General features: G+C 39.3%; 1 protein-coding gene across 1 annotated transcript; it reads left to right on the forward strand.

Moving 5' to 3' along the window:
* Positions 1-12,102: 12,102 nt before the first annotated feature.
* Positions 12,103-18,507, forward strand: LOC113653905 (protein FAM180A). Its single transcript, XM_027163783.2, has 3 exons — positions 12,103-12,342; positions 15,486-15,583; positions 17,688-18,507. Exons 1-3 carry the CDS (start codon positions 12,261-12,263, stop codon positions 18,015-18,017), a joined length of 510 nt encoding a protein of 169 aa, XP_027019584.1. The 5' UTR covers positions 12,103-12,260; the 3' UTR covers positions 18,018-18,507.
* The last annotated feature ends 1,721 nt before the right edge of the window (positions 18,508-20,228 follow it).

Consider the following 20,228-nt stretch of genomic DNA (forward strand, 5'->3'; position numbering starts at 1 on the left):
CTCCCTCCATATTGTTCTGGATTTCTGCCTTGTCACCTGTTTCCTATTTACCCTGACGTTCTGCCCTATATATACCTGCCGTGTTGTATCTATCATTGTTTTGTGTTTGTGCAGTATGTGACGTGGCGTTGTGTATGCGTGTGGTGGCTTTTTTAATTACTCACTCTCACTCACTCATTTTCTACCCCTTATCCGAACTACCTTGGGTCACGGGGAGCCCCAAGATACAAGACACACGATAGCAACTAAAGGACAAAGAACTATATCAGGATCAACTGAAACTTATTATAATTATTATTCTTTCATTCATTCATTCATTCATTTCCTACCGCACACACACACTCTCACTCACTCACTCACTCACACACTCACACACTATGGACAATTTTCCAGAGATGCCAATCAACCTACCATGCATGTCTTTGGACCAGGGGAGGAAACCGGAGGACCCGGAGGAAACCCCCGAGGCATGGGGAAAACTCCGCACACACACGACCCTGGGGGTGTGAGGCAAACGTGCTAACCACTAAGCCACCGTGCCCCCGCTTTTTTTAATTACTCCCACTTTATTTGTTTTGTATATTGTTCAGGTCTTATTGTAGCGTTAGTTTTAAGTTAATTAAGCAGTGCTTCAGTTTTATCCAGCGTGTCGGTCTGATTCTTGGTAAGGCGGGTGTTATAGATGTAAAAAACAAAACATTTGGGTAAATAGTAAACGGGTAACATGGCGGGAAAGCGGAACCATAGGCAAGGCATGGCACACCTCACGCAGGGAACAACAAACTGACTATGTAGCAAAGCCGTCTAATAGAAAAGCTGACTATGATGAAATGTCTGCCAGCCCCCTCTAGTGGTATGGCAGGGAACTGTCCCAGTAGCTCTTGACATTCACCATTAATATTAAAACCACCCTCTGGTTATTTTAAAGAAGCCTCAGCTAAATATATTTTTCCCAAGGGCTCTAGTTCTGACATCCCTCAAACCAGCCTATGTTGCAAATTGGCATCACATATTTCTGCAAATTGCGCTCATCTTCCAACCTCCTGCAATGACTTGAAATATTTATGAAAGTGTAAAAAGCCAGATAGCTGCTTTGCCTTCTGTGGAATTAATAGCAGACTAACTTTGGTTAAAAAAGTGTCGGAGTATGCCTCTACAGTAAGATCGAATTTGTTACAGTTTTATTAGGCAGTAATTCCTAATCCTGTAGTACTTTACACGGAGACGGGTTTAAGTGTGAATGTAAGAAAGTTTAATGCAAGAAAAAAAAGACACAGCAATCAAGCGATTAATAGATAATAGAAAATTATCAGGAGAGCCCATGTGATATTGAGGGCAGCACTGCGAAAAAGATAACAGAAGAAAAAGCCAAAAGCCTGAGAAGCAGAACAGGAAAAACTGGAGCAAGTCAGTGAAAGAACTGTTGTACATTGGTGCAGTGGTTGGTATTATTCATCAAATCAATGGCACAGACCGGGATGCATCATCTATGAGTGAGTCACCGGCCGACTTCAAGAGTGTGGACTAAAGAAGACAAATTATTTAAAGTGTTTGAAATGTAAATTTGCCCAAATCTACAGTATTGTGCGTAGCAGGACAATTTATTGCATGTGAACGTGTTCATGTGGTAGAAATAAACCTTTTAAAATACATTAACCCCAGTCGTTTTTAGAGTCAATGTCCTGGGTTTTGATTGTGAAAATATTGTTGCTTTGACTTAATTAGGGTTTAATTACCTGGATACACAGGACACCTTAAATACACAGAACTAACAAATCCCTGAGTTAACCAGATCCTGCTTCGACCAAAAACACAGAAGGTTCACTGTAATATAATGGATGGAAAAGTTTGGCGTACTGGGGAGCTTTAAATCTGTTAATGCACAAGAATAAAAACACACAAAATTGGTTGGGTGGTTTTTGCAGAAACAAAATGTATTGTGGACATCATGCTAAATCTGTTAAAGATTACAGCAAATATTATGGACTAAAAAGCATATTAACATATACTGTAGGTGGTGAAAGGGGTGTATGTTTGTAAGGCTGTTGACCAATAAGAAAATCAGGAGCAATTAGACCTCTGCATCTACTGTATAGACAGGAACTTGTGGTTTATTAAACACAAGCAGTGGGAATCCTGACACCTTGCTACAAAACTTCTCCCAGGGTCTGATGAAGCGTGTTGGATCTTTATCGTGAAAGTATATCCCTGTACTGAAACACGCCGAAGTCACGCACATGCGAATCGGCTGCTCTTTTATATTCATACATTCATCTTTAGTGACGGTTCTATTGTGATCTGGGTCAAGGCAGATCTGGAGTTAATCCCAGAAACACTGGATGCACAGTGGGAGAATTCACCCTGGATAGGATTCTATCCCATTACAGGGCACTGAGAGCCATTTAACATACTTTATATACTTTCCTGAATTTTTTAAGACAGTGGGAAGAAACTCCATATAGAAACTTCAGGATCAAACACTGGAGGTGGCGATGCTACCCACTGCACCACAAATGCTATATAAAATTACGGCTCTTTATTCTGACTAAAAAGTGAAACCGGAAAACAGCAATGAAATGTTCATGTTGAATTAAACATTGTGCTGTAATCTGTTTTTCAGAAAAGATGAAAGATCCGCTAACCCTGGAGGTGCGCTGATGTTGCACTGCCTGTGCAACTCTTTCATCAGATCCTCCCGTGTAGCCATGTGTGGCTGAGCTGTGTAACTTTTGCATTGCTAGACTGATTTGGCTGTGACTGAGCTTTTAGAGCTTTCAAAACCCGCTATTGGTCTAATAGGACATCTTATCACTAGGACATCTTTAACTCTTTGTGAGGGCCAAATTAAAGAATGTGTAATACAGAAGTCAGTAGAAGGTAATCCCTTTAATAGTAGAATTATTGTGTGTATATGTGTTTGTGCAACGGTTCAGTGAATTGATTCCCAAACAGGTCTCAAGTAAGAAGGGTTTCAAACTGAATTCTTCTGCAAGCCTACACAAGTAAGCCATTAGGAGAAGAAATATTTATATAAAAGAAGAAGAAGAAGCTTTTATTGTCATTTCAACCATATATAGCTATTGCAGTACATAGCGAAATGAGACAACGTTTCTCCGGGATTATGGTGCTACATAAAACAAAAAGACAGGGCTAAGGACATGTAAGTAGTCTTAGTCACATAAAGTGCAACCTGGTGCAAACAGTGCAGGACAAGACAAGCAAGACAGTGTGGGACAAAAGACAGTGTAGACACAAAGTTACAAGACAATACAAAAAGTACAAAAATGCAATACACAAAAGACAATAAACAGTAACCGAAACAGTGCCGACCGACCAGTGTAAATACTGTGTGTGAATACTGAATGTTCAGACTATATTTTGTGCAGTAACATTAGAATGAACACAGTTTCTTACAGTGCATGAGTACTCTATGTAAAGGTGCACACAGACAAAAGCACTGCAAGGCCCATGCTTTTTCAAACATGAAATGCATCACAGCACTGAATAACGTACTGTACCGGTACATCGTTCATGGTCTTCAAAAGAAAGTCATTAAATGTAGTTTCAATTTGAGAAAATAAACGATTCAAAAGATTTCTAGGGTTAGAGGTTAGGTGGCAGGCATATTAAATCAACATTGTATTAATAATGTTGAGAGAAATGTGTGTGTTTGTGTGTGTGTGTGTGTGTGTGTGTGTGTGTGTGTGTGTGTGTGTGTGTGTGTGTGTGTGTGTGTGTGTGTGTGTGTGTGTGTGTGTGTGTGTGCGTGCGTGCGTGTGTGTGTGTGTGCGAGTGAGTGAGTGAGTGAGTGAGTGAGTGAGTGTGTTCCGACTTATAAACTATAAAATCATACATGTTTTTGCTTCCAAAAGTCTAATCAGCACCGAACTAGATTACTTTTTCTTTTTTTATTCGTCGCACATTTTTCTATTCATGTTCTCTTTGCATTTACACCATCCAGCAATAAAAATGTGCGTGGTGGCAGTAGGGAGACATAAAACTATGGTAACAGAGGGAAAGAGAGACACTAAAGGTCTCCTTTACTTATCTGTCTTTCAGTAATTCTTTCTTTAATAGTGCCTACGGACAGGTTTGTTCTTACCCACTGGTCTCTCTCTCTCTCTGTCTCTCTGTCTCTCTCTCTCTCTCTCTCTCTCTCTCTCTCTCTCTCTCTTTTTCTGGTGATAACACAGTGGCTGAAATCTACAGATAATTCAGCCACCACCAATTCTTCTTGTACTTTCAGAGAGGCCGAAGCATGTACTTCACATCACAGGAGGAGAGATTTATCAACCATCAGATAATGGTCATGCCTCTAGTAAAATGTACTGATTACACAGCAAATAGCTCAGCAGTTTGCGGTATGAGCAAGTGCCATGTTAGGTATAGAAGCATGAATGCTGAATGTACGACTCTCTCCTGCCTGTGCCACTTACACTATACACTCCTGTACTCATCAGTGTTGATTACATGCCTAATTACATGCCCTACTTAATTTCTTATTTAGGTTGTCCCCAAAGATCTAAGTAAAATATGCATAAGCTTCACCGGAGATACAAATTTAAAGTTACAGGATCAGAAGTAATTAAAAACTGCTAAGTCAGGATATGATACAGTACAGAAGTTTTTAAACAGATCAGAGTTTATACTATCGGATGAGTTGTTGTCCAGAATATGGACAAAGAGGTCAGAAATGCCTAAACTATTGGGAATCATGGTTCTGCCTTGAACAATTTCTTTCTGACTGAGAGTATCCATGCTTGCAGTCAGAGCTCTGTTTGTTTACGTCTATATGAGTTGGTGTGATTGCTAGAGTGTGAGGCACTTTTCAATTGCCCCGGTAATGAAATCCCTAATGGAGCTAATGAATGCAAACAGCATGTGGCATTAGGAGCCAGCACATCTATGGTAAACAAGTCTCTAAGACATTGACAGAGACAAACACACATTACTTTGCTTACAAATAGATATAAAGAACTAGCAAATGTCAGAATTACTGGAAAAGGGCTTAATTAAGTGAAGGTCATATTCAGTTGAATGTGGAATTCTAGCAACTAAGTGTCATAGGGGAGCAAATGTTTGTTTAATCCCTCATCAGTTTATTTATATCTCAGATGCTATTGGATCTGGTTCGGATTCCGTGTTTACAAATCCACAAAAACTTGCTTGATGTTATTCTTAATAAGGAGAGGAAAAGTCATTGGTCTGCTTAACCCTGGTAAGGTTTTTGTTTTTGTTTGTTTGTTTTTTTAAGTTTACTACAGTTGTTCTTAGAAATCCACTGAGGAACTAAAGTCCTAATTGCTGATAACATTTAATAAAGCAGTTGTTCTGTATTAATCTCAGAAGATCCAGGGCTTAGGAACGCACATAAATTAGTCATTAGCCCTGTAGATCATTCCCAAACACTTCCCAACTATTGAAGACCCACGCTAAATCATTCCCCCTTCTGCTACAGATCTCCACTACTCAACACAAACAACACAACCAACTCGACCTCCCTGTGGGAGTGAAAATCCTGAAACAGATGAGTTATCAGACTTTCCTGGTGTGGACCCACTGCAGGGGAGAATGGGTACAAAGAATTGCTCCAATAATAGTAAAATATAGTGACTTGCCCACCAGACACTAATTTGATGGTTCGGTATTGTAACTGTAGCAAAGAGAGCTTGACATTCCACCACTTGGGACAGAATGGCCCCAGTCCTCTGTCTAAAGTGCAGAGAAAAGTCAGGAAAGGGTAGAAGGTGGGCACCTTCAAAATACCCTTCAATTATTTTGTCACATATACTGTATATTACAACACAGTGAAATTATTTCTTATCTTCTTCATATCCCAACTTTGGAGGTTGGTGTTAGAGGCGTCATGATTCAGCAACCTTAGAGCAGATAAGGGCCTTGCTTAAGGGCCCAGCAATGTCGGCTTGGTAGTGCTGGGGCCTGAACACTCTTCATTCAATCAACAACCCAGAGCCTTATCTGGTTGAGCCATCACTGTCCTTATTACTAAAGGCTGCTGGTATATCTCTGACCACAGGTCGCTTGAGGATTAAGTTTTTTCTTACATGTTGCTATAGATTATTATGTCATCAAATCTAGCAATGTCGTATATACACTGTAGTTAGCTACTGAAATTTAGTCAGTGCTAAAAAAAAAACACAAGGAAGAAAGACAAAAAGGTATACGCGGAATACGGTGAAGAAAGCCTTGGAGTTTGGTGATAAGGGAAAATATCCAGGTTTAAATAAAAATGAACCTCATCTAGCATTCACCTTGCAAAGCTCCACACAGAATAATACTACCCCATTTGTCCTGGATACAAGAACAGTGGGGCTGTTTGTCACTGAGAGACACCTCTATTAGTCCCAACTTTAGCATTTACCCCAATTTGTCTTGAACTTTTTGTGTAAAATATGGCTTGTTGTTCATAATTATCCTGATGCAGTATTTGTGTAGTTTTCTTTTAGTTTCAGTGAACCATCACAATAGGCATGTGTAATATTGTGTAATATTTCAACATCTGCTCTCTGCATCTATTTGAGATGGTCTCTAATGGGGATAGGAAAAAAGTAGGATTGGAGTTTTTTGAGTATTTATCTCCCAACTCATATTTCTCATTCTCTTATTCCCAACCTAAAACTGTTTTTTTTTTTAAAAACATGCAAATAGAACACAAACAGGGGAAAGTGTAGAGGAAGAGGCAGGTCTTCACTCGTCTTTTGAAGATGGACAGTGACTCAGCCGTTCAGACATCGAGTTGATTCCACCACGTCAGTGTCAGAACAGAAAATAGTCTTGATGTACTGTATACCCACCTCTTACTCTAAGAAATGGTGGGACCAGTAGAGCAGTGCTGGTAGATCTGAGGGTGCAAAGACTTTTCATTTATAGCCTGAATTTACAACTCTGAATTCTGAATTTATGCAAAGTTGATGAAAAGTCAGGGTAGATCTCTCATTAGATTAGAGGCAGAGTTCAGTAAGGAGACAGCCCTAGGGAAAAGTCAGTCTACTGGAGGCTCCTGAAGTGCCTACTGGAGGGTAGTTGGACAAACAGGGTGTCTAGGGTTTATGGAGAGGGTGAGAGAATTTTCTTTAAGAATGCTGCGAGCTTGACACACAGCATTTCCTTTCGTCGTCCTCGCTGGCTGGAAGTAAAGTTACTGTGATGATCTGGGCAATTTTCTTAAAAGGTGATAGTAGCAGAGCGGATGTGGCCTGACCGGACATGCTGAGGTCTGCTGGTCAGAAAGTCCATAATCCAGTGACAGAGGGAGGTGGGGATGCTTAGATCCCCATGTTTGGTCATTAGCTTGGAAGGGATGATGGTATTAAATGCTGAGCTAAAGTCCACAAACAGCATTCATGCATGTGTTATTATTATCCAAATGTGTGAGCACAGAGTGCAGCACTAAGGAGATTGCATGCTCTGTGCTCCTATTGCTCCAGTAGGCAAACTGATGTGAGTCCAAGGCAGTTCTTTAGTTCACTCAAAGTCGCTCAAAGCACTTCATGATAATGGGTGTGTGTGCTACTTGGGCGGTAGTCATTTAGGCACATCGTGTTGGAGTTTTTCGGAACTGGGACAATGGAGGTGGCCATTTGGGGCGTCTAAGGGTCTTTTGCTGACACAGTGGATGTTCTTCAGTATTTTGGTATAGACTGCAATGGACTATAGAACCTGATTCATAATGGGTACAATAAATTGATTAATGTGCAAGTGATTATACTGTATGTGGAAAGCATTGTGTCTCACCACACTGCTACTTCACTGCGACTCTTAGTGTAATCTTGTAGCTACTGTCATTCCTCCTGTTACTGTCCAGCATCAATAAATAACAGCTCATACATGGTGTCCTGCTGAAATTGTTGCTTCAGTATGTGCAACAGCGATGTTGGGTTTAATGATCAGTCTGCACATTTGAGCCAAACTGATCTTAGCCTTTGAGCTACCCATCTTAACTTTTGATCTACGTGATCTACTGCACTTCACTGCTCTGTCTCCCTTTGCCCCTGTGGCTATTGGCAGTTATATGCATTATCTGTAGGAATCAGCCTCTAACAGAGGTATTAATCTTAATCTTTAGTGCTTTGGTATTGGACATTCCAGCCAACATCCTTATCCTTTTCAGAGGTCACAGCTTTGATGTGCTATTGCGTGTGCCTCTTTAACACAGTTTATACCTTATCTACACCATTAAATCTATACCATTAGTTGGTTTAACCATTTAATACGCTGTGTTATGTGAATTTGCAAGTGATGTTGAGTCACACTCCTGCATTACCCTCAGATCTGTAACCACTCTATTTGCAGGCTATAAGAACTGTCTGCTACTGTGCTTATAGAATGAGACACGGCCACTGAAAATGCATGAGGGTCTGTCTGTGTATGTGAGGTGGGAATAGGCTATGTAGCTCTGAGAGGTTCTGCTCTTCATTGCACTGTTGCTTACAGTTTTTGCATTTGGACCATGTCTTCTGCCAGTTTGTGTACTCTGTATTCAAACTCAAATACAGTAAATGCACTCGCTCATCCAACCAACTTATCTTTTTCCTTTTGTAACACCACCACTCACTTCTCTCGTCACCGTGGCAGCGCAGTGCCAGAGGAAGAAGCTGAATAGCCAGCAGTATTTTTATAGACTAAGAGGCACACACTGTGCATTGCTGATGGCCTCATTCTCCGGTTAGGGCAACGGTCTACAGTATGAGTGCCTGTAGCATGTTCAAACCTCGAACAAGCTCATCATCCTGCTCTGAAATACAGTTGATAAAGTTTCAACATTTCACACTTTTGAGTTTCTGGGTTTATTAAAGTTATATGGCAAGTTCTCAACTCTGCAGCATCTATGCTGTTACGCTTAAACATGATTCCCATTGAAAATTCATAAAGGTAAGTCCATCAGAAAGAACATCAGAGGGAAACCATGAGGAACTAAAGGTGTGAGGCAACCTGAGGTGAATGGGGCAGAAATTGAACCACAGTTCTGCAAACAGCTTATTATTTCTTATCATGGATTTCTGAAAGCATACAAAACAGCTTTGCAACAAAGTTTACAGATTCAAGTGTTTCTACTTGTTTTTACTTTTGTAAATTATTTAACATCTTGGTTTATGCTCAAGCATACAAATTTTTTTTGTTAATATTTATTAGTTCAGTGCAACATTCATGTTTCCCATGCGAGTCCATTTTAAACTGCACTAAAAATATATTATATAACAAAAACGCAAGTATCTGAATATATTTATTTATTTATTTATTTATTTATTGTTTCTTTTCTCTGTATGTCAAGTTTAGCATAGAGGATGTTCAAGTTTCCTGATGTGTTAATACTTTTGAATATATTAAATAATTATTTTTTTAATGGAAAAATCAAGTGATGGAAGTTTGTGTTTCATTTTACAAAAGGAAGGGGCAGGAGTGTGGTGAGAAACAGGTTTGGGAAAATAGTGCGGTGAGAATTTACCCCATATTTTTTCACAGGGTAAAATAAATCAAAGCTAGAAGCAGTTAGTAATTCCCAGCTGAGACTGACTGTGCAAAAAAGAGACTTTTTACTTTATGCCATGCTGGGTAAAGAAATCATAGCTTTTGGTGTGAACTATAGAATGAGAGAGCTGTGGACTACTTATGACTTTGGGGTCACAGACTAAAAGCCCTTTTGCAGGTAGAGTTAGAAGGCCAGACACTGTTTACCGTGTTTCTGTCTTTCATTCCTTTTAAAAGCAGATAAAGCATTGCTTTGATATGCAGCCTCACGATGCAGCAATTAGGGCTATTCAAACATACAAAGCCAGCAATCTAAGACCATTTACATATCTGAGGTTTACCCAGGCAATTACATGGAGGGGCTTTACAAGGGGACCCACCTGCATTTAAATTCACACAACATGGAAAGTGCTTTGCATAGTTTCATTAGATTTTTTTTTTTCATTCTATAATTGTTGCAGAGCTAGAAACTGGACCCAATGCAAACAGAGCTGGGGTGGCAAGGTGCCAGGAAGACAGAAATGTGGTCTACCAGTGCCACCTGCTGGCACAAATGGACAGAAGCAGATATTGTCAGGTGGTAAAAGTTGAAAGCCACAAAACAGCAATCCCACCAATGATTTTCCCAAACACCAGCACCGTTTTGCTGGTGTTTTATGTTTTAGCGTCAGCATACACTAAGCAACACGCTCGTGGCAGGTTGTAAAGTGCTTCATAATCTGGTGTGATTTGTGGAATGGATCAAGTTTGAGGTCTAATTGTGATCTAAGAGAACAGACACTCCTTCAGGATTTTGTAGAATCAGTGTGCTATAGAAAAGTGCAGAAAAATGCAGTGTCTGCTCTGTGAATGAATAGAGATGCTTTATGTGGCTACTTAACAAGATCAGATTGTTTAATTGTAGCCTTTAATTATAGAGAAATATAAATATAAAGTTCATCATGTTTTATGAGGTCAGTAGAACCTGGAAGAATAATATTCACTGGTTGATGGTCTGTTCCAAGACCGTTTAACCTACTAAATCCCAGAACTTTTGAGACTATGTGCTAGAAATCTCCCAAAGAGCAAGTAATGTAGATCAGTAACATGGTCAGGCTCCTCTGGATAAATGTCAGAACTATAAAGAACAGAAAACTGGACAAAAAAGCATGCTTTTTCTCAGAAATGTTGTGTTTAAAGTAAAAGGCCAGTGCCATTTGTAGCCCATATGGCTTTCTGGAGTGCATTTTTTATTTTTTTTTGCAAACATCTGTTCTGACTGAGCACCAACAACACAATATTAGCGCTTGAAATGAAAGAGGCTGAATGCTTCTTTCCGACTGAAGGCGAGTCTGAAGTGCTTGGCACTGAAGGCCAATTATATTCATGTGTTTGTACCATCGCTTCGTTTCGTAATATTCATTTATTCACCACCTGCCAAGAGACTATTTCTGAATTAAGGGTCCTCAAAATGTTTCCTTGTGCCAAATTGAGCTGGGGATTGGATAATAAATATACATCATCAAAATATACAAGATGAAGCTGTTGATTTATCTTTGTATGTCTTTGAATACAAAGTATATCCTTGGGTACTTTCAGTTGCTATTGGTGTGTGTGTGTGTGTGTGTGTGTGTGTGTGTGTGTGTGTGTGTGTGTGTGTGTGTGTGTGTGTGTGTGTGTGTGTGTGTGCGCGCGCGCGTGCGTGTGTGTGCGTGAGTGCGTCTGTGTGTGTGTGTGTGTGTGTGTGTGTGTGTGTGTGTGTGTGTGTGTGTGTGTGTGTGTGTGTGTGTGTGTGAGTGTGCGCGCGTGCGTGCGTGCGTGTGTGTGCGTGAGTGCGTCTGTGTATGTGTGTGTGTGTGTGTGTGTGTGTGTGTGTGTGTGTGTGTGTGTGTGTGTGTGTGTGTGTGTGCGTATTTTTCATCCTGTTTCTGTGGAACTCTGAGTTCCTTCTCACTGTGACTGGGCCAATGAAAATAGAGAACTTTGAATTCCTAAAGCCCCGTCCCAAGACTGGTTTTCATCTGCAAGTTCACTGGAAATAGTAATAGCTATCTGGATCCTAATGTTTTTACCATATTTCTTTCAGTGGCTCTGGCAGGTGTGTGAAGCTACTGCAGCTACTGGTGTCCTGAAGGTAACATCTTTTAAATAAATAATAAACAATAAATTAAATAATTAATAAATTAATTAAATAATGGAAAAAGATTCGATAATAATCAAAACATACTCATTTTGGTGGTTTTAGATTTTATTAGAATAATAAAGTGGATCAATGGGCCAGTGGGACTGTCGCTTTTAGATGCTGGAAAATTCTTGGGCTCCAAGGCAAGAGCACCTGGATGTTTGTGGACTTGACTTTCACTTTGGAAACAATCTACATGTGCTGAGGCTAGAATCAGAAAAAGACCTTGAATGAATTATTGTGATGTGACTTGTCAGTCAATTAGAAAAATAAGCAGACCGTCCCAATGTCATGATGACTTCCAGATGAACGTCACCCTCCGTCTGCTCCCCGCACAACATTAATTTCTCTGTCACAGAGAGAGGGAGAGGAAGAGGAGGAGAGATTGAGCATGGAGGAGGTGGAGGATGGAGCTTGTGTGTGTGTGTGTGTGTGTGTGTGTGTGTGAGAGAGAGAGAGAGAGAGAGAGAGAGAGGTGAGGTGAGGGGGAAACAGGAGGAGGAGGAAGGAGTTAGTAGTTTGGTGCGTGTGTGTATTGAGAAAGAGAGAGATTCAGGCCATCACTCTATGTAAGCGATAGTAAAAGAAAGCATTAGAGACAAAAGAGAGCATGGAGACCACCTTGGCCCTTGTGATTTTGTCATTGGTCCTTTGCCATCTGTCCATCACTGCTGCACTGCACTGGAGGAGAGGTAAATACAAAACAAAACAAATTTAAAAAGAATACAATGGATAGAAGAAACTAAATTCTGTAAGACTAAAACAGAAAACCATACGAAATAACTGAAAATGACTCAAATGATTGATTTTGATTTTGTTTTCATCCAGCACATTAAAAGTAGAGTATGTCAACAGGAAATCATTTCATAGGCATTTCATTTCGAAACTCTAAGTCTTGCTTTTATCAGATGAGAAAACAGTTCTGCTTCTGGCTTCTGCTTCTGGCTTCTGCTTGTTGTTTCTTTTTCTCCTTTTTTTTCTTCATCATGACCTTGAATTGTTCCGTTATGCCTGGATCCTGGCTCACTAAATGTCTTGCTGCTTCTTTGGAATCCAAACTGCTTCCATAAATGCACGAGTGTCCCAAATAAACACATCGTACAGAGTCCTGAGCTGGTCTAAATTTCTCATGTCTGGTAACAGTTGTGAGGAAGCATGTAGTATGTGGAGAACTAAACATTTCTATGAAATTGTTGAAAAAAAAAACATATGTAGAAGTAATGCAAAGCTACATGCATTAAAAAAAAATAATTACAGTAGATGCATCACCGGTGTGTCAGGGGTTTTAAACTGGAAATGGATGTCCAATTAGAGATGGAGACATAAACATGCAAAAGTGTAAAAAAAACACTGTGTAGAATTGTTATATGTGTAAAAAAAAATATGAATCTGTAAAGTGTGTGTCCACTAAAGTGGATTTCCAAAGTGGACTATGAATGTACCAACACTGTTGTTGTTGCACACTTAGTTTCTCCTCCAAACATTTTTTGTAGAAAAAAAAGCAGTAGTAGACTAAACAATACATATCTGTGTGAATAACCTCTCTGGGCCATGCAGTATCAGCCCCAGCATTGCTTCTTCATACCATCCTGATAATGAGATGCACAATGTGCATCAGAGTAAAAGGTAAGGCGACAGAAATACAATCGAGGATGCGAATAACTTCGTTAAAATCCTATTTAAACAAAATTGTAATGACAAAGTACAAACGTGCAATGTGCTGCTTTGCAGTGTTATTCACAGTAGGTTGTAGGGAGATATCAAATAAATGAGTAATTATACTGTATGTACACAATTGTATTATACTGTAAAATATGGTGTGCAAAAAAGTCGCTTTTTTTGGTTTATTACACAATTAAACGGTTGAACTGCACTTTTATTTTGTGTTGAAAGACAGGATCCGTGCTGATCCATTTATAATGCAGTTGATGCATATCGTTGTCTTATTCAATTTGTTTTATTTTCTTTTGTATACAGATGTAAACGATTTGTTTTCACTCGACATCGCATGCGGCAGAACTTTTTCTATGGTACAAGCTGAGATTCACTGGCTACTGATAGACCTCTGTATATCCTGTATAGCACGATTTTATCTTGACATTTTACAGAACGCTGCTTTCTATCCATTTCACTGCAAGGGCTCAGGATGCAGTCTTCATGACTTTATTGTGTGAGTTCTCCAAGTCAATTTAATGAGCTGGCCTGAATGTGACATTTGGTTAAAACCCATGATAAGTCACAGATTTGCTCACTGGATATTAAAGTCAGACAGGAAATTTTGTGAGAAGGCAATCTTCAGCTCTTTGCCAAAGAGTTCATATTCATCATTCCTCCTTCATAGTGTACTGTAAAACCCCAATTAAAAACTACTTAAACATGACTTAAGGACCAGGAGTCAGTTACAGTCATTTAAAGGTGCTATATAATATTCCAAGGTATACACTCGTACTTATTTTTATGTGAGGAAGAACTCATTATGGCACCATTAATATTAAAGGGCATTTAATCTTTATTCAAGCTTTACTTAGATAGGAGCTTTTAATAGTGAGGTATTGAGGTTGCCAAGTGGCGCAACAGAGAGGTCAGGCTCAGATCCTGTTGATGCTACGGCAAAAAAGAGGCCAAAAAACCTGGCCAAGCTTGCAGTGATGGCGAGAACGAGGATTGGTTTAGTAGCCAATCACTTTAGCCAATCATGAGCACCTTTGAGCTTGTGCATGTAGACGGCGGTGGGGCTTTCCTCTGAGTGACACCAAGCTAACCAACTACATATTTTTAAAGCCTTGCTCAAACTGTAAAGGAAGCATGTGATAGCTTTCATGTTCCAAGATGCCAGCTGTATGACAAGGCAAGACCTAACTGGTGGGATGGAATTTGCCAAGACTAAAATAGGCATAAATCATGGGAAGATAAAGAGGTTCTGGCTTAAAAATGAAGTTGTCTTGCTTGCTTAATTCATAATACAATTGTTCAGTTTACTTTAGGCCATGAAAATAAATACATGCATCTTAAAGAGAGTTGCAGGATGAATGGCCTTTATTTCTTGAGAGTAACGAGGAATGGATGTGAATCATAGCGTTGACCGCACAATGAGTTACAATAAAAGATGTGAAATATTTGTTTATAAGCTTGTGACTGTAAGGAATGCTCAACACAAGCATAATTAGAAATCTTTATCAAACCACAATAAAGTGAAAATGGAAAATAAGTACAATGGTTTGCACTTTATTGTGAAAATAAACAGCCAACAAACTGCTCGGGAAATAACTTAATAATGCCCCGTTTCAATTTCAAATGATATTTTGACTCAATCAACCAATCATAATTATATTACAACTATATTTTATTATATTTTATAACTGTACAACTATATTTTGGATGTACAGTATAAAACACTACATAGGCCATTATATTCTACACTATATAGTGTCCTTTACTGTATATAGAGTATGGAAACCACTATATAATGCCCCTGTAAAGAAAAGTAAAAAAAAAAATGATGTATGTTCTAGCTTCTAAAGCTCTGTGAACACCAGTGGCTGTATATTTGATGAGGACCAGACACAGTGCATAGATGCCTGCCACACAGATGCTTGTTTGCTTTGAAATCTTGTTATGTGACTCATATGTGGAACATGAGAAGCATGTAGTGACCTAGGAGCAGATGAGGCGTCTCCTAGTAAAGTGCGGTTGCCGCCAACCACAAGCTGTTATACATTCCCTGCAGTTGTTCCAGGTGATTTAAGCGTTTGGGGTTTACATGTATCTCAACCGAGACAAGAAAGAAAATGTGGTACCATGAACATGCAATGACTTATTATCTTCTCTTCTTCAGTACTGTACCCATCTGCCTTTAGAGTGAAGAGAGGAACTCCAGCACTGCTTAACCCCTCAATTCAGAGATCAGTGGAGGATGCCAACCTGCTCTATGAGGTACTCCTCAATCATTCTCTCCATCAAAAGTATGGCTTGTTTTTCACTACTTTTTTAAAGACTACCCAACACACGGCATCTACGACGACACTGATAGTCATTTGCTGCATGACAACAGTAATGATATATTATTTCAGGAGCATAACATCCATCATGGCACCGGAAGCCCACTGTTTATTCCAGTAAACTGCTGTTTAACTACTTACAGTACATCTTTAGAGTAATTAGTCCATCCATATTATAAAATATATGAATAATTGGATATAAACCAATGTTCTGTTGATTTGCTCACCTTTCTAAAAGATCTATAAAACATTCCTAAAACTACAGTTTAAGCATATGGGGCAGTGGTGGCTCAACTGGTGTTAAGGCTCTGGGTTGTTGATCAGAGAATCAGGCCAAGCTGCCACTGCTGGGCCCTTGAGCAAGGCCCTCAACCCTCTCTGCTCCAGGGGCGCTGTATCATAGCTGCCCCTGCACTCTGACCCCAATCTCCTCAGTTGGGGTATGTGAAGAAAAGAATTCCACTGTGCTGTAATGTATATGTGGCAATAATAAAGGCTTTCATGCCCTGTTCTATCTATCTATCTATCTATCTATCTATCTATCTATCTATCTATCTATCTATCTATCTATCTATCTATCTATCTATCTATCTATCTATCTATCTATATAGCTGTTTAAGGACTTCATGCTGATAGAAAAGTTTTGTTAGAAAGATAGAAAGATTGCCGAAGCAACGAGGAAACTAGCTTTTAGCAGTCTGTCGGCTGCAGCATAAGAACGGCTTGTCAACATCCAGTAGTGTTTATGTGTATTCTGAATACAAGCTGCGGATGTAAACAGATAAAGGTAAACGGACATGTTCAGGTTTATAGAATGTGATGACTCTGAACATTCCAATCTTACAGGTCATCTTGGGTGTATAGTTTAAAAAACAGAAAAAAACACCTATTACTTGCTAGGAATAGTTTTACTCCATAGTTCTATCAATAAGCAATCTGTAATACTGATAAATTGTAAGTTGTAATAAACTAGTTTAGATAATGGAAAGCATATTTTAAAGCGATGTAACTAAGTAACTGGAATGCAGTTCAGGAATTTGCATAGAACAGATTTCAGACCTCAGAATTACCTACAGATTATGCTGACATTGACTTGAGGTCTGACAGGTTGTACAATTTAGCAACAATTCCTAAAATACACGTATTGAGTAATGTAAATACTGTGTACACCATATGGACAAAGTTTGAAGCACACAATTGTATTGAATGTCTCTGTATGCTGGCTCTGACTTAACCCCACTGAACACCTTTGGGATGAACTGGAACACCTACTGCACCCCAGACCTTTTTACTCTTACATCATCAGTGTCTGATTTCAATAACGCTCTTGCAGCTGAATGAACACGAATCTCCAACATCTAGTGGAAAGCCTTCCCAGAACAATGGTGGTTACTAGAAGCGAAATCTGGAAAGGGATGTTTAACAAGCACATATGGTAGATGTAATAGTCAGATATCAACATACTTTTGGTCATAAAGTGTACTGTCTTTTTGGGCTTAAAGACAAAAAGAGATCCAGGCCACAGGTGTCAAACTCTTCAATTCAACCCTCATGAACTTGCCATAATACCCACGTCTCTATCTTTAATTCACACCAGACCCGTAGCATAGCAACCACCTGCATTAGCACACATGGGCTTTTTTCATTCATGGGGTTGCAGCACCATGCTTTTCTGCTGAACTTGATGCAAGTCAGCGCTGAATATAGAAACAGTATGACTGCTGCATATGGGACTCGTTGCCCAACAAATACGATTTTGACAAACTTTGTGGCTGTATTTTTATCATTTACTATTTGAATTCTTCTTGAGCTGATCCGTTTACATTCATGGCATCTGGTAGATGCGACCTATTTTCTAGCGCGACTTACAGAAGAACTTTGAAGTCGTGATCAATAAATATACCCTCATAATGGTTCACTTGATCATGGACTAAAGATTTATCAGACTAAAAACTCTATTGGGGAGATAATATATCCATGTGTGTTGTTTACTCAATGGAAATACCTTCTTCCTGACGTAACTGTCATGTTTGTGTTAGGTGGTGTGGTCGGGGCTGTATGTGGAAGCAGAGAACAACGTGCTCCACGTGGCTGATGAGGAACTTGGTTCTCTTCGGAGACTGCAGCCCCTGGAGGTAGTCTGTGAAGACGTTCTCCCGAGGACGCTGTCAGATATCCGCCGCCTCTGCCATCATCTGGAACAGCACCGGGCTCGCTTGAGCAAGGAAGACTTTGAGCGGACCGTGCTTACCATGGTGTACACGGCTCAGCGAATAGCACAGAGCAACGTGGACCATCAGAGGGAGCTGTGGGCTGATTCACTGCTTCAACTCTATAAAAGTATTAAAAAAGACCTTGGGGCAGAGTGACAACACTCTCAAAACAACACAATACTAATGTACAAAATATTATGTCAAAATTGTATACCACTATACTACTGTACTGGCATTGTATAGCACTCTTACAAGCAAATTTCTTTCGCTGTCTGTTTCACTTCCTGACTGAGCCAGAACTCTAAAGAGCTTTTTTGTATAAACCTAGGTGGAGAAAAACAATAAAGACCAAAGGCATCATTTATTCCGCAATCAACCTAAATTCACTTTTTTTCCAAACAAATCTAAAATTTAATTTTTTTTTTTTTAATGAATAAGTTGAAATATACATTCTTGACCTTTGGATGTCCAGATGTCTTGATTAGATGCTTAAGCTACACATACTGCTACTTTAATAGTTAATAGTTTAAATATTGCTCATTCCTGCTTTAATCCAATCAGCCAATCGTGTGGTTTTAATAGTTTCAATAAATACAATCATTCTTTTCAAAGAAAAAATGATTTTCTCTTATTCCCCAGGAACTCTTCTGTCACTCCGTTGTATACTCTGGAGTATAAAGATGACACTTGGAAGATGTTTGTAAGAAAGCTTTTTAAGAAACGTCAGAATTACAGAATTTAGTGTTGTGTGTGAGAGCAGAGCCAAACATTTTCGTTGTTGCATGCTATCAGTGAGTCTCAGGACATGCACCTGACACCTGCTGTGAAATATGGAGGTGGATTGTTAATGTTTTGGCTAAGCATCAGGATTTCGGCCTTAACACCTGCTTGCCTCTGTGGAGGAGGTTGGTCACAGATAGAGCTTTTAGTACGAGGTAAATGTATAGACAAGATTTATTTAGATGACACAAAAAACACTATTTTGAATTGAGCGTTTTCCGCATGGACTCCACTATGGTTTGAATTAAAGACAGTCATCCATATGCACAATTTTAAGAAAGGGAAAAATACAAAATTCATCATTTTGAGTTTGAGCTAAATAGAGACTTATTCATTTAAAATAGAAATCTTTTTTTGTGCATTTTGTAAGTTTTGTGATCATGTCCTTTGTTAAAAACATGAAATTGCAAGATGTAAATTTATAATTCAGACTAAAATCCAGCATATTTTGGGGTTTTGTTAAATACACCTAAATCTCAAATAAAAGCACAGTGAAGATGGTGAAGAGGGAATCAACATGAACAAATGAAGCATGATCAGAATCAGATAATCAATCAATGACTGTAAAGCATGAAACAAGGCTTCACAAGGAATAAATAAAAGACTGGTTTATTTAAAGGTGTGTGTGTGTGTGTGTGTGTGTGTGTGTGTGTGTGTGTGTGTGTGTGTGTGTGTGTGTGTGTGTGTGTGTGTGAGAGAGAGAGAGAGAGAGAGAGAGAGAGAGAGAGAGAGAGAGAGAGAGAGAGAGAGAGAGAGAGAGATCATGAACACTTTTGCTGAGCTTGTGGTCTGGGTATAAGTCATGTGGCTGTCAGAGTTTGTCATCAGATTGCTGGTAAATGGAGATTGATGTGGAAGTAGTTGGGGTAAAATTCTGGAAATTGGAATTTAGTCCCAGGACAGATAAAAATCCATTAGATTTTTTTTCATTCATCCACTCTTCCAGGCTCCAGTCTATCCCGGTGGACTAGGGACACAAGGTGAGGGATAACCTGGGCAGTGTGCCAACCCATGGCAGGGCACGATCATAATTTAGAGATGCCAATCCTTCTTAGACATGTCTTTGGACTGGGGGAGGAAACTGAATTACCCAAATTAAACCTCACAAGCACAGCTCAGAGGCAGGAAACAAACCCCCAGCCGCCGCAGTGCAAAGCTTGTATGCCCAGGCTCCACTGTGATTTTCCCTTTTTAAATGCTGTCTGCTATAAGGCTTGTAAAAACCATGATTTCAGCTTGCTTACAGCTTCAAGGTTACTTCCTCAGGTTTGCTCATTAGGGATAAATACAAACACATTTAATTATGTCTAATATTAATTTTGAACTTTTGTATCATATTAATCTTTGTATAATACACATTTTGTACTATATTCAATTACTTATGCTCTGTAAAGCTGCTTTGAGACAAGGTCCATTATTAAAAGCACTACACAAAATAAATTAAGTTAAATATAAAACCAGCCTCGTGCAGCATCACTATAACAAATCAGGCAATGGTTCAAAAAATAAACTAGAGACATATAAATCAGAATCAGGGTTATTTGCCAAGTGTGTTCATACACACAAGGAATTTGGTTCCAGCAGTTT

Source organism: Tachysurus fulvidraco, chromosome 10, assembly GCF_022655615.1.
Source record: "Tachysurus fulvidraco isolate hzauxx_2018 chromosome 10, HZAU_PFXX_2.0, whole genome shotgun sequence".
Taxonomy (NCBI): domain Eukaryota; kingdom Metazoa; phylum Chordata; class Actinopteri; order Siluriformes; family Bagridae; genus Tachysurus; species Tachysurus fulvidraco.

Excerpts from the sequence above, each read along its gene's own strand:
- LOC113653905 (XM_027163783.2), top strand. The coding sequence starts at position 12,261 with ATGGAGACCACCTTGGCCCTTGTGATTTTGTCATTGGTCCTTTGCCAT. Across the intron at positions 12,343-15,485 it reads TGCACTGCACTGGAGGAGAG|TACTGTACCCATCTGCCTTT; the intron begins GTAAATACAAAA and ends TCTCTTCTTCAG. Across the intron at positions 15,584-17,687 it reads ATGCCAACCTGCTCTATGAG|GTGGTGTGGTCGGGGCTGTA; the intron begins GTACTCCTCAAT and ends TGTTTGTGTTAG.